Below are 13,385 nucleotides of genomic sequence, written 5' to 3' on the forward strand. Positions count from 1 at the left end.
CAAAGGTAGTGCATGGAAAATGAATTTTGATCGTGGTATAAATCGTAAAATTTTGTAATTGAGTCACATTTGATTAGGAATGAAGTTCTTTGAGTACTATTTTCGGTTTAAATTTGCAATAGGTATGGATCTTAAGGATGTTTGATGTTGGCAGTTTTGCTATTTGAACCTTAATGTTGTTATATTTCTAAAATTACCAATTCCACTTACACCAGGACAGGAAGATAGAATTCTGTTATACAATTTTGCTATATTTATCATTAAAATCACAATTCCATTATATAATAGACTGTATTTTGCAATATTGAAGTTTTTGAATAGTTGACAATTTTAGAGCTTTGTTTTCAAATTTTCACGCTATTGAATTTGATTTTCGAACTATTTCATGGTCACTTATCTGAATGTACATATGTAGAAAAAAAGTTAATGTAGATCCTAGATTCTGTTCCCACATCTCTGAAATTGTATTCTCGTATTTTAAGAGAATTCCTTCTATCACAAAAGTATGCACTTGTAGATACTTTCTTGGGCAGGGTGATGGCATTAAGAAGTATGAGAAACTGCACAGTTGGTTGTGAAATCTTGCATATAGATGTACCATCAATCTTGTAAATATTATGGAAAATAGCATAGCTCAAGTGCCAGAGAAATTCAAGGTAGTAGAGATCTTGGGTGTAATCTTGCAGAGCACTGCAGTTTTACAAGAGCTGATATTGATTGTGGAAGCCCTTAGTAAAAAATCATGCAGCAGAATGTTTGAAGCAGTGTCAGAAATGATCCATAAAAATGCTCCGACTGTTTACTGCTCTGGGCAAGCTATGTTTGAAAACGGAGATGTTGATAGAGAAGCGGTTGTCCTCATCAACGAATAAAAGATTAAAATCGGCTTTAAACTTGGTAGCCTGAGATTGAACACAATCTCTTGCTGTATGAGAAGTTTTCAAGTCTTCCCAGATATTCATTTGTATCTAAATCCCAGGAGAGGGCTTTTTTTTCTGGCACTTTATATGTTACACCTTTAAAAACATGTATTGAAAATGAAAGTGTAACTGTTGGAATTTAAAAGTTCTGCATTGTTGATGAAATGCAAGAAAAGAACAAAATCAAACTCTTTTGTGTAGCAAGCTGTGCATCTTCAGTTAAGCAGAATTGGTACTTAGTAAATAATACAAGTATTCAAAAGTAGAACTCTGTTATATCATGTACTTCTAAATATAAACAAAAGGCATACACAGAGTTGTACTTGTCACAGGCAGTACATACAGTGTTTACACCTATTTCTAATTACATAGAGACGGATGAGACAAGTATGATCATTGTTTTAGCTCGGAGGCCAGAGGTTTTGTTGTTCTGTTGGAGTGTGTAATCATTCACTAATTTATCTCGCTGGAATGTGGAGTTGTTGACCTACTTAAACCCCACACCCTTGCCTTATATTGAGCTGACTAGGCTGACACTGATGTGCACCCAGCCAGATATGATTGTAAAATTATCCAAATATTTTCCTTCAAAGAACCCGATAAAACCCTTTGTGTTTTGGGATTGGTGAATTCCATTTTAATCGTATACTTATTTATTCACTGTCCTTACTTACCATTTAAAATATATGCATATTTCACCACCAATTTTCAAAGCTTGTAGGTCTTGCTATTTGTGGGGGTAGGGTTACAGGTTGTAAAATATTTCACCCTCGAGAGTTCAGTGTCTGAGTCTCTGTTTATTGGAGAGAGTTTGTTACCTCTAAACCCTGATAAATCAGATGATGTTATGAATTAATTTTACTTGGATGGAAGTGCACGACTGGCAAAATTTGACTCATACCTGTCCGCACCCCTGTTATTGAAATTTAATGGACAACTTAGGTAGCTGGGAAACACACCTGTAAAATTCACAGTGCACCTGTCATCAGAGAAAAGGGGAGAAAAATGACTTTAAATCTTCTCCTTACATAATTCACTGCTTATCTTCACAGTTCTTAGTCATATCGATGGACTTGCCTATGAGGTAGTGCTATACAGAAATCGGAGCTAAATGAGAATATTGATTAGTTATAGCCTAGGCCTCTCTGATGATTAGACTATGACCTGATGAACGTTATTGAATTTGTCTAGACGATCTGGTTCTTTTGTTTTATAAGCTGAAGAGACTGGCAGATTTTGTGCAAGTCATTCAGTATTTAGCACTCCACTCCATTTGTTTGATTTTCTTATTTAACCCAGTCCATTGAAATCTGAGTACCTCTAGCAATTAGATTAACCATTTGTGGCTGACTATAAAAGTCATAATGCAGCTATTGTATGAAAGGGGACCCAAAAAGTCATTGATTCTGTTGTAATTTATCCCTTGTTTAAGGCCAAACTTCCTGTTTATAATCATTTTCAATTATTTGCCCAACTCAGCTTAATTATAGAAATCAGAGCCCTTAATTTTTCCACTTTTAGAGATAATCATTTGCAATCTGTTGAGATAATTGGGTCAGGAAAAATATGACAGGGAGGTCAAAATACCATCTGTTGGAAAATCTGGGTTGATTTTAGATAATTGACATTTCTATATATTGTGGCCTGGTGAATAATGTATTTTGATAAGATTTTAATTGCCATTTAAAAGTGGTGGGTTGTGATTAGGAGCAGTTTCATTGCTGTCATTTTCCTGTACTTATCCTTTTCCTGTGGGAATCCTGTCCGGGGGACAAAGCAGGCTTGTCTTCCAGAGGTGACTAAAAAGGCTTTTATCTCGAGCGTGTTTCAAATCAACCTTGAAATAATATTGACATAAAAAAAATATTTAATGTAAATATTGATAATAACCAAGTGAAAAGACAGTTATGTTTGAATTTTAGTCTTGGGGATGCCAACAACTTAGTTAAGTGTAGAGAGAAAATTCCAGAAAACAAATTCAATGAGAGATAACACCTGTACATCAATAAAAAAAAAATAGTTTGTACTTGTTTTTTTCAACTGACATTACTATTGTCAGGGATCAGATATTTTGATTGGGAAGGAATGGTAAAAATCATTTTAACTAATGCAAATAATCATTAAAGATAAAACAGAAATAGAATACTTGTAGCATCCACATTTTCTAAATATATTTGTGGAAGTCAGAGTTTTCTCTGTTTTATCATTAAACATAAATTGTTCACATGAGAAAACATGAACAAATTTTGAATGACGACCAAATGTCCAATCCTTCATCTGTGATTAGTATATACACAATAATTCTACTTTGAAAAATTTCTGTGATGTTGATGATATTTGTTATTTGAGATACGTACTCCAGTGATGTCCATATTATTTCTTGTTATTATCATGTTAATATGAGTTGCCTCTATTAAAATGACAGTTTTATGAAATGAATCGATTACAGTGGCAGACTTATGAGTTAATTGCCTCTGTTACTGTGGCAGTCATTTAAGTTTGTTTGTGTTTACAGTCGTATGAACTGTGGCAGTCATATAAGTTTGTTTGTGTTTACAGTCGTATGAACTGTGGCAGTCATATAAGTTTGTTTGTGTTTACAGTCGTATGAAGGGCATCTCAGTGTGCTGTCTGACCAACAACTGTGAACAGCTGCTGATAGGGACAGAGATAGGAAACATCTACATCCTCGACCTGAACAGCTTCAAACTCCTCGACCAAATCATCTACCAGGATGTGGTCATGCAGAAGTCAGTATAGTCTCTCTCTTTCTTTTAAATAAACAATAAAATGATATGAGAATTCCATATGCTTATAAAAATATATTTGTGTATTCATTGTTTTATATGACTTTACTGGATTTTAAATCTTTGAGTTATATTGTATAGAATAACTATGTTATTGTTCTTATGCACAGAGTACTTGTTTTGTAGTGTTCCGGACGATTTTAAAGTTAATCCAGGTGCAGTCGAGGCCTTGGCAGTGCATCCAACAGATCCAGACAAGGTAATGTGGACAATTTTCTTGCCAATACATGTATATTAAAGTGAATGAATGTTTCAAATTTATGGGCTCTAAACACCTGATAATTGAAAAGATGTGAATGTATATCAAGATGTAGGTACATTAATGTACCTTAAAGTCCGAGTCAATAGCTGTAGTTAAGCTGTAATTAGGTGTTTTGTGAATGTTGATGGTTTTTGTGTTACAGTTTTTAATTGGATACAACAGAGGATTGATTGTATTATGGGACAATGAAGCAAGCAATGCCGACCAGACCTATAACTCTACACAGGTAAGCGTTGATTTACAACCAACCAAAAACCCCGCATTATCAAGCGTGTTTCGTTAAAGAGTACAAACCAATATGTTATGAGTTGAATCCAGAGATTTTGCCTAAAGATACACAAGTGAATAATTCACCACAGTGTGTGAGAATCTGTAATGAAAAAAAAAAGATGAAAGCTTTGAATTTTGTGATTTACATGATGCACATGTTTCTTACAGCAACTGGAGTCCTTATCTTGGCACAGGAATGGTACTGAGTTCATGAGCGCGCACAATGATGGCAGCTACATTATATGGAGCAGTACAAACTCGGCTGAGCCCAAGGATCCCGCACTCACTCCTTATGGTAAGGAATAAAAAGGAAATCAGCTGGACATGAGATTAAGTTTAAGGGGATGAATTAATGGAACCAAATTCTTCACTTTTTGGAAAAATTAAGTGGAATGAAATAAATATGGTTAACAATTTTAGAAATGTTTATTTTATAGCATCATGGTGATTGAAACTTGTTTGAAAAATCAAAACAAATTTTGTATGGTATCTATATTATATCTATTCAAGGTCCATTCCCTTGCAAGGCCATCAGCAAAATTGACTGGAAAACAGCAAAACTGTGAGTATTGGTGCACATTCTGTTTTACAATACAATAGAAAATTGAATTGGAGATGAAGAAATAAGAAAATGAAATTGAATTACTGTACTCTGCAGGGACCCTTTCATCATCTTTGCTGGGGGAATGCCCAGGGCTAGCTACGGAGACAGACACACAGTTACTATCATGCAGGGCGCCAACAATATTCACACTGTTCTGGACTTCACCTCTAAAGTGGTGGATTTTATCACCATCTCCAGGGCTGATGAGGCAGAGGATGAAATGGGTAAGTGAAGGGAATGACTGTAGACAGGCACAATTATATTATTTTAACTTGCTGTTGCTTTCAGCTAAGTCAATTGTTATAACAACCATTACAGTAGAAGTATAAATGTTTTCAATCATATAATTTCCACCTGTATTTATAAAAAAAAATGATATGCATGAAAAATACACTAAACTCTTAAACATTTTTTGTTTATTAAATAAACATGATGAGCAAGGCATGGTTATTGCAGTAATCTTACTTAATGTGAGAGATTTAATATGGATTAACAACTGAAATCTTTACATATTTGACTGTTTTAACAGAGATGGATGAGCCCCACACCTTGGTGGTTCTAGCAGAAGAGGAGCTGGTGTTGATTGACCTGGAGACCCAGGGCTGGCCCGCCTACGCCCTCCCCTACCTGAACAGTCTTCACTGCTCGCCAATCACCTGCTCACAGCACGTCAGCAACGTCCCCGACAACCTGTGGCAGAAAATCGCCGACGCTGGACAGGCACAGAACAAGAACTTGTCATCTAGGGTAAGGCTTGGTTGTTCCTCTCTTATGTTTTCTAGCAAGGAGAAGTTGAAGAGATTATTATCACTGATATTTTATCAATGATTACCATAAATCATTTAAATTTGTGTGTATGTATATTTTGAAACATATCAGTGGATTTGTCTTTGTTTAGGAATGGCCTATTAATGGTGGGAAAATAGCAGGAGCCGAATCTTTGACAAAAGACTTGTTGCTAACTGGGTATGTTGCTATGAAATTTGTCTCTTAAATTTTGTTTTCACTCTGTTCTTTGAATGATATGATATCTTGGCTGTGGTTTTTTTTGTGTTTTTTTTTATTCATCTCTGTAAATTATCTCCTGTTTCTAGGCATGAGGATGGCACGGTTCGTTTCTGGGATGCCTCCAGCACCTCTATGTCACTTCTGTACAAACTGTCCACTGCTAGTCTCTTTAATGTTGAAATTCATGGTGATCACAACAGTGGAGAAGTGGAGGAGGAATGGCCACCTTTCAGAAAGGTACACAGAGGAATGGTAATGGTGCCATGGAGGATCAGAACCACAGCACCTTGCATGGCACATACCATTACTTTTACTGTTTCAAGCTTTAATTAAGTTTTTATTATATCGCACTTGTAAATTGCATCCTTTAAAACTAACACCTTGTTATAAATAGTTTGTTTAAATGAGGAGGGGAAACAGAGTTTTATTTTTTTTTGTCTTAATTTCACAGACAAGCACCAAAAATTTGTTATTCATTGACTTTATTGTGTTTATATATATATATAAAGTTGTTGAAGGGAGAATTGTATTTAAGGCTGTGTTGATCTTTTTCTTAGGTGGGTAACTACGACCCTTACAGTGATGACCCTCGCCTTGGAATTCAGAAGATTGCCCTGTGCCCCCTGAGCGAGACCCTGGTGGTGGCTGGTACCGCTGGTCAGGTGGTGGTGATGCGAGCAGAGCGTGACGACCGGGAGCTAGAGGTCAGCTCCACCACTGTCAGTGTAGTCAGTGACCGTGACGGGTTCGTCTGGAAAGGTCACGAAGCTTTGGGTAAGAGAGAGGGAGAGGTGACTTTTCCTGCAGGATTCCAGCCAGTCGCAGTCATGCAGATCAGTCCCCCAGCAGCCTGTACAGCACTGGCTTTCCACTCAGAATGGCAACTGTAAGTAGAAATAATCGCCTAATAACTTGGCACTTTTTGAGTTTGGGAGAATGGGTTTGTTTCATTGATAATGGTTTAATCTTTTGTTGACAGAGTGGCAGCTGGTACAGCACATGGATTTGGCCTGTTTGATTATGCTCAGAAGAAAGAGGTGACTTCAAGATGTACTCTGAATCCTGATGGTAAGTTAGCATTGAACTTAACAACTTTGAAGTGTTTCAGATTCTGCATTTCATCATACTGATGTGAAAGTCCATTTTCTTGCACTGTAGACTTGACGGGAACATCAGACACCCCTATTTCTAGAAGAAAAAGTTTTAAGAAGTCACTTAGGGAATCTTTTAGACGTTTACGTAGGAGGCGTTCAGAGAGAAGGAAAGCAGCCGAAGAAAAAACTAAGGAACAGAAAAAAGGGTATGTGTAAACTGTAACACTCTAACGATTAACTCTTTATTACTTGCTTGCTTTGGTTCATGTTATTTAAACAATGTTTTTCGTTTGACAGTGATGACAAATCTGAAGGCATAGAGGAGAAAGCTTCTCCCATCAAGACCTCCCCTCCTGCTTCCCCTGAGTCCCGCCCAGTAGAGCGACAGGTAGAGGCCCGCAATCCCGAGGATTCCATCAGTTCCATGGTCAGATGCCTGTACTTTGCTACTACCTATATCTCAGATGGTAAGGCACTTTATTTTCTTATTCCCATAATTAAAAAATGAATAATTACACTATGGACTTAAACATCTTTAGAGCATTAGTGAAAGTTAATCATGAACATGGTGATTACCTGTACTTCTCATTTGTAGCAAGAGTTTACATTACAGCTATAATTTTGTAGTGTAATTACTGATATACTTGTTGTTTAGGATTTTACCTTTTCAAGAATAGTTAATAGACACAATTAAAGCATCCTCAAGATTCATCTAGATGACTCGTTTCATTTTTCAGTTTCAAACACAACTTCCTCCTTGTGGGTTGGAACCAATGGTGGCCATGTGTACATCTACACAGTCACCGTTCCCCAAGAGAAGCGGTCAGAGAACGAGGTAGCAGCCGTTCTGGCCAAGGAAATCAAGCTGAGACACAAAGCCCCTGTCATGTCTATTGCTGTGGTGGACGGTAGGACCAAGATTCTGCCTGATCCACTGGAAGTGCAGCATGCCAGAGCCAAGGAGCCTCAGGGCAATAACCACTCTGTTGTCATTTGCTCAGAAGAGCAGCTCAAGGTACACAACTCCTACATATAGACAGGGTTGTCTTTAAAAATTGAAGTAGAAGGGAAAAATAAACAAGTAAAAGGGGGGTCTGGGGGTCTAGCTTATAGCTAGATTGTGTTTGAAATGCTATAATAGCCAAGTAAGTAAGGCATTATAGGCAGGGGAATTCCCCGCCCCCAGGTCCTAGAGATAACCCTGTATAGATATATTCATTGTGGAACTTTGCATGAAAGGGTGATCATATTGAAAGAAATTAGAAATAATTACATTTTGTGTTTCTATGTGCCACAATGCTGAAATACGTTTGTTTTTGGTTTTTTTAGATCTTCACATTGCCACATCTGAAGGCCAAGTGGAAGTACAAGATCACTGCTGTGAACGGATCTAGAATTAGAAAAGTAGCTTTTATCAATTTTAGGAGTAGAAGTGGTGAGTGAAGAAAAGTGAATTATATCATGATCATTGTTTCCTTTTGTTATTGCTTATCAAATGAAGACTTTTGAAATGATTTTTGTTTTGCAGATGACAATTACAGTGAGTGTAACATAGCCTGCTTAAATAACCAAGGTGAACTTAGTGTTTATTCTGTGTCCACACTTAGACAACAGTTAGAAGCTTCCTGCTTAAGGAGAGAAGATATCAAGTGAGTAATTAAAAATCCAGAATATCTCTGTACATGTGATTTAAATTAAAAAAAGAAACAAAGGAACAGATCAGAAACATGGCATGTCATTTCATAAATGTCAACTTGGGTGTAATCAATTATTTTGATATATTTCAGTGGCATTTCATCATTCACATTTTCCAAGAATGGACAAGGGTTTTACCTACAATCTGCTTCTGAGTATGCTAGAGTGACTCTATCAGCAAGATGCGCCACTGAACCAACATGTAGCCTGGAACTCAAAGAAGGAATGCGAGTTGTGGTGGAAGACGAGCCCGAGCCAGAAACTCAGGAAGCTGCTCAAACGGAAGGCAACACTGAGTATGTTGTTACAGTGCACTCAGTATCCGCTAACGTCACTAACTTGTTTATTCATCCTAAATAATTTGTACCCCAGCTTTAATCAGACATTGCCAGTGTAATTGACTAATATTTGTCACTTCATTCTTTTAAAATGAAAGAAGAGACATAGCTGTTTTGGAATCAATTATGTACAGCTGTAAAAAAGCATAAAAAGATGTTATTAATCAGAATAAGTATATTTCTGTAAACGAGACTCAGTTATCAAGTCTTTAAGTGTGGAAGTAGGCCATTGTTGGGCGTTGGCGTGACCTGTGTTTGTGTTTACAGGACCGAGGCGGCCCAGACTAGCGGTGGGGACAATGCGGAGGGTTTGAACGATTCTGTTCTCAATGACTCCCAGGCCAACACCACCATGGAAGGGGAGATTACTCAAGATAGTGTACAAATGTTAGTTTGTTACTGCTAGTCCATGCTACTAATGACAAAATGCACAGAGAATTTTTAATACCATTGCATGCTACGCACATTATTTATTACTTATACATAAGTAGTCAACTGTATATTTTTTCAGCAAATTGCACATGAAAATTTTTTGTAGCTATTATTTTATTAGATTAATAATAGACCCTTTCATGGTTACTGCGGTACTGCTCTTTTACAGGGCAAAGTGACATAATTTAGCTAAATATGATGTAATGTAAATTGTTTCAATTACGTCATTTAATTATCTAACTTCTAAAACTTTGGCAAAGTATATTAACTTGCCCTGCAAGAAAGCAGTACCGCAGTTACCATGAAGGGGTCTATTTGTATGACAAAAATCAAATTTATAGAAACTTGTCATGTGCACAGTTGATGGCAACGTTCTGTGTTGTGTTGTAGCATGCAGCATACAGAGGAAGTATCGACGTCCACCGAGACAACCAGGACAGCCTCAGTGCAGGAGACGACAACCACAGTGATTTCAGGAGACAACCTGGAAAACTCAACGGTGACAACAACGGTCACCGAGTCATCGCAGCAGGTGACCTCTAGTGGGGACGCCCCCATCACTGGTAAGTTTTCAGGTAGTTGTATGCTGATTGTTATCTCTGTATACCTATATCTCAAAGAAAAGACTGGCTTCAGAAACTAGACAATGATTAATCTCAACAAATATTTAACAAGTATAGCCTGGATTTGCATGTAAATCTCTGTTCTTTTTTATATGTGCATTTACTTTTTTAGTTGCCAATTGAACAGTCACTTCTTGTGTGCCTGTACCTATATGTGATTGAAATTCATTTTAAATTTACCTTGGCAAACATTTAACGATTAATGGCTTTATCCTGTGCTTAAACATTTAACAGCAATGAAATTTTTGTGAAGGTCTCCAAAATAAAAAGAAACTGACAATAATCGATTTGGATTTTAAAAATTCAATGGATTAATTTAAAAAAATTCAATAAATAAGGTAAAGCACATGACAATGGGCACTGAGATACAAGCATATTGGTGAATATTAGACATGATTTCTAGGAATTGTATGGCTGTGAGTTGTCTTTCTTTCAACGTCTTTGTGATTTATCTTTCTTGGATATTAAATGTTGTAAACATGTATATTTTTTGTGGGGTAAAATCCAGCAAAGTGTCTGCATATCACTAATGATGTTTTTAATCAAATCAGGACATCACACATTATGTCATTCACAGTGCATTGCAAATTACTTAATTTTAGTAGCTGTTAATTTTACCAAGATTTACACAAATTTATGCATGTTTACAGTATATAAGTATTTAATCAGATTTGTTGATATAATGGAGTATCGTGTCCTCACCGCCACGGCTTCCTAATGCCACTTAATTTCCCTTTTTCTAGGCAATAATGAGGAAAGCAAAGTCCCAACCCCTGAGACACAGGTGAGATTAAAGTGATTCTGAACACTCTCTTATGACAATCCAGTTTGTACTGGGTGTGTGGTAGGTAAAAACTAGATAGATGTGTGCCCTAATTACCTCCATTAACACGGTGAAAGGCTAACTATTACCATCCTTTCTGGTTAAATTAAAAAAAAGACCCCCTGTTTTATGATTGATTGTTTTTGTTCTTAATCGATGTTAGTTGTTATTGTGTTGTGATAAGAATTGCCTTTCTGCACAGAGAAAGGTGTCATAAGAGAGCTGATACAGACTCAGTTTTCTCTCACACTATCTTTCACTGTGCATGCTCTTTTCTCTCTCTCTCTGTAATTTGATGGCTGCTCATCAATATATCATATGGAATTATTAACTTGCTTCATAAATGAAACTTTAATATATATATATCTTGTGCATTATTGTCCATGGTTTTTTTGTTTCTATATCTTTAAAAAAAATTATTCTTGAATATCATGCAAGTTGAATGATCTACCCCGGTATGAAAGAGTGAATGGTACTTTAGGTTGTTGAGAGGGAAGGTGATTACTGACCCAGATATTTGTCCATTTTTTGCAGATAATTGAGAAGACAGAGGAAGAGTTGACAAAGCTGAAGATTTCCGATGAAGATGAGGCATTGAACAAGAAACGAGGACTGGAGACTACAGCAGAAATCCAAGCAACCGTGACGGCCAGCTAAAGCACAGACAGCTGGAGTCAGTCCGGGGGAGGGGGGACTCTAGGGGGTAGTAACCCCAGATCCCTGCCCCTCCAGAACTGGTTTTTGATGTCATTTAGTGTGTGTAGCCATGTTGTGTATAAGGGTTGTGCAATGCTGTATGGCAATCAGTTCATTGGTCAGTGGGAACAGGAGTACTCTAAGAGACTAACCCCGAGTCTTGTATTAGCATAATTATTGTCCTAGTAGGCTGTGTTTTATATACATGTATGTGTACGACTAATGTGGTTCTATCATGTAACATCCTTACAATTTACAGTTTATTTATATCATGTACAACTGAGTTTAATGAAATTTTAAAAAAGTTTGTAATGACTTAATCCACATAGATTTCTGAATTTATATTCTAGTGTAATTTTCATACCAAAAAAGTATTAAATTGTAGTAGTATCTAATTATATATTTATATATGCTGTGCAGATGAATTAATGATTCTAATTCTTGAACTGATTTTCAACAAGATAATATGCCTATGCATTATAATAAACGATAGAAAGAGAACAATTGAAGAAAGATAACTCCAAAATGAAGCATTCCTGATAGTAGAAGACGAACCATAATTACAGAACTGTAAATATTATGCTTGTAAGACTGGCATCTAGAACATTTTTAAATTGTGTTTTTTGAAAACCAATAGCTTTAACTTTTAGGGGATATTTTTTTAATTGAATTTTTTTTATATACCTTTGGGTTGTGGTGTAGATGATTTGTGTCTGTGTTGGGAAAATAGAAGGAAGTTAATGTAGAAATAAATAGAACTTTATCCATTGTCACCTGAATTTACTGGGTCATTGTATCACTTAGGAGTCTGCTGTATGTGTTATTGCTGTAGTGACGTAGAGGCCTGTTGATGTCAGTAGAGAATCATCCAATCACTGTTCTTCTTCTTCTTCTCCAGTGTCCAGGTCTTGTCAGGAATTCCACTGTCCGCGGGACACACACATTTCTGCTTGAATTAGGTTGTGCAATTTCAGACATTTATCATTATCAAAGCTTCCGTGATATGGACTTGCCTTTCAAATTTTGTTTTCAATGTGCCTAAGTTGCAATAAATTAATGTCTGAATAAAGTGTGTTTTGTTGTTGCTGAATCGAGCTCTTTAAGAATTTTTTGAATATATATTAGAGCATTGTAACAAGAGCATGAACTTTCGGTGGGATTTAGCCATTTAGTTTGCCCATCAAAACAGACTGTCAAATATTAAGAACAGTCTTTATGATTCGTTATAAGAAGCTACTTATTATTTTTAGACAGATATAAAAACCGACATTTTTTTTTAAAGGCCTGCTCTATTGTATGAAATTTGCGCTGTTTTAACTGAAATACACATCCCTGGACAAGGTCGGACAACCCAAAGTAAATACATAGAGGTCCACAGATCTGGGAAAGGCGTAGAATGATATTTTAGACTTGCAAGGAGAAAGGAAAATCAGAATGTTGACGTGAATTATCAGACTATGATTTGTTAATGAAAATTGATAGTTTTTTGATGAAGTTTAAGGTGCGACAATATTCCCTATATTGTTAAAACTAATAACAAAAAGGACTCGTAGGGTTCCAGGTTCAAAGAGGAAGACTAAAAGTGTCAATGGAAGTGACTTAATATATGACCCCACCCATCGAAATGAAGTAAAGGAGATATTTCTGTTGAAATTTCATTCGTGGCTTCTCGGATACGTATATCGATGAAAAAAATTCTGGGTTTTAAATTTGGATTTTTTTTGGAAATATACCTTTGAACATTTTTTAATTTTCATTTGTTTTGAATATCCGAACTGTAACAAAGACATTTGGTACCATAGATAGATACCAT

The 13,385-nt window shown here is 36.3% G+C and overlaps 1 protein-coding gene across 1 annotated transcript in view; it reads left to right on the forward strand.

Annotated features, from left to right (window-relative positions):
- LOC128168367 (LLGL scribble cell polarity complex component 2-like) overlaps positions 1–12,641 on the forward strand; it is a 39,334-nt gene extending 26,693 nt beyond the window's left edge. Inside the window, exons 18-38 of the mRNA XM_052834622.1 lie at positions 3,524–3,670; positions 3,854–3,926; positions 4,132–4,215; positions 4,428–4,554; positions 4,770–4,821; positions 4,918–5,087; positions 5,393–5,610; positions 5,762–5,829; positions 5,958–6,108; positions 6,429–6,757; positions 6,851–6,939; positions 7,030–7,171; positions 7,263–7,432; positions 7,703–7,980; positions 8,295–8,400; positions 8,494–8,614; positions 8,753–8,956; positions 9,266–9,385; positions 9,821–9,993; positions 10,797–10,837; positions 11,411–12,641. Of these exons, the coding sequence (XP_052690582.1) occupies positions 3,524–3,670; positions 3,854–3,926; positions 4,132–4,215; positions 4,428–4,554; positions 4,770–4,821; positions 4,918–5,087; positions 5,393–5,610; positions 5,762–5,829; positions 5,958–6,108; positions 6,429–6,757; positions 6,851–6,939; positions 7,030–7,171; positions 7,263–7,432; positions 7,703–7,980; positions 8,295–8,400; positions 8,494–8,614; positions 8,753–8,956; positions 9,266–9,385; positions 9,821–9,993; positions 10,797–10,837; positions 11,411–11,533 (2,986 nt within the window). The 3' untranslated portion in view covers positions 11,534–12,641. The remainder of the gene's footprint in view (positions 1–3,523; positions 3,671–3,853; positions 3,927–4,131; positions 4,216–4,427; positions 4,555–4,769; positions 4,822–4,917; positions 5,088–5,392; positions 5,611–5,761; positions 5,830–5,957; positions 6,109–6,428; positions 6,758–6,850; positions 6,940–7,029; positions 7,172–7,262; positions 7,433–7,702; positions 7,981–8,294; positions 8,401–8,493; positions 8,615–8,752; positions 8,957–9,265; positions 9,386–9,820; positions 9,994–10,796; positions 10,838–11,410) is intronic.
- The last annotated feature ends 744 nt before the right edge of the window (positions 12,642–13,385 follow it).

Source organism: Crassostrea angulata, chromosome 10 (assembly GCF_025612915.1).
Source record: "Crassostrea angulata isolate pt1a10 chromosome 10, ASM2561291v2, whole genome shotgun sequence".
In the NCBI taxonomy this organism is placed as follows: domain Eukaryota; kingdom Metazoa; phylum Mollusca; class Bivalvia; order Ostreida; family Ostreidae; genus Magallana; species Magallana angulata.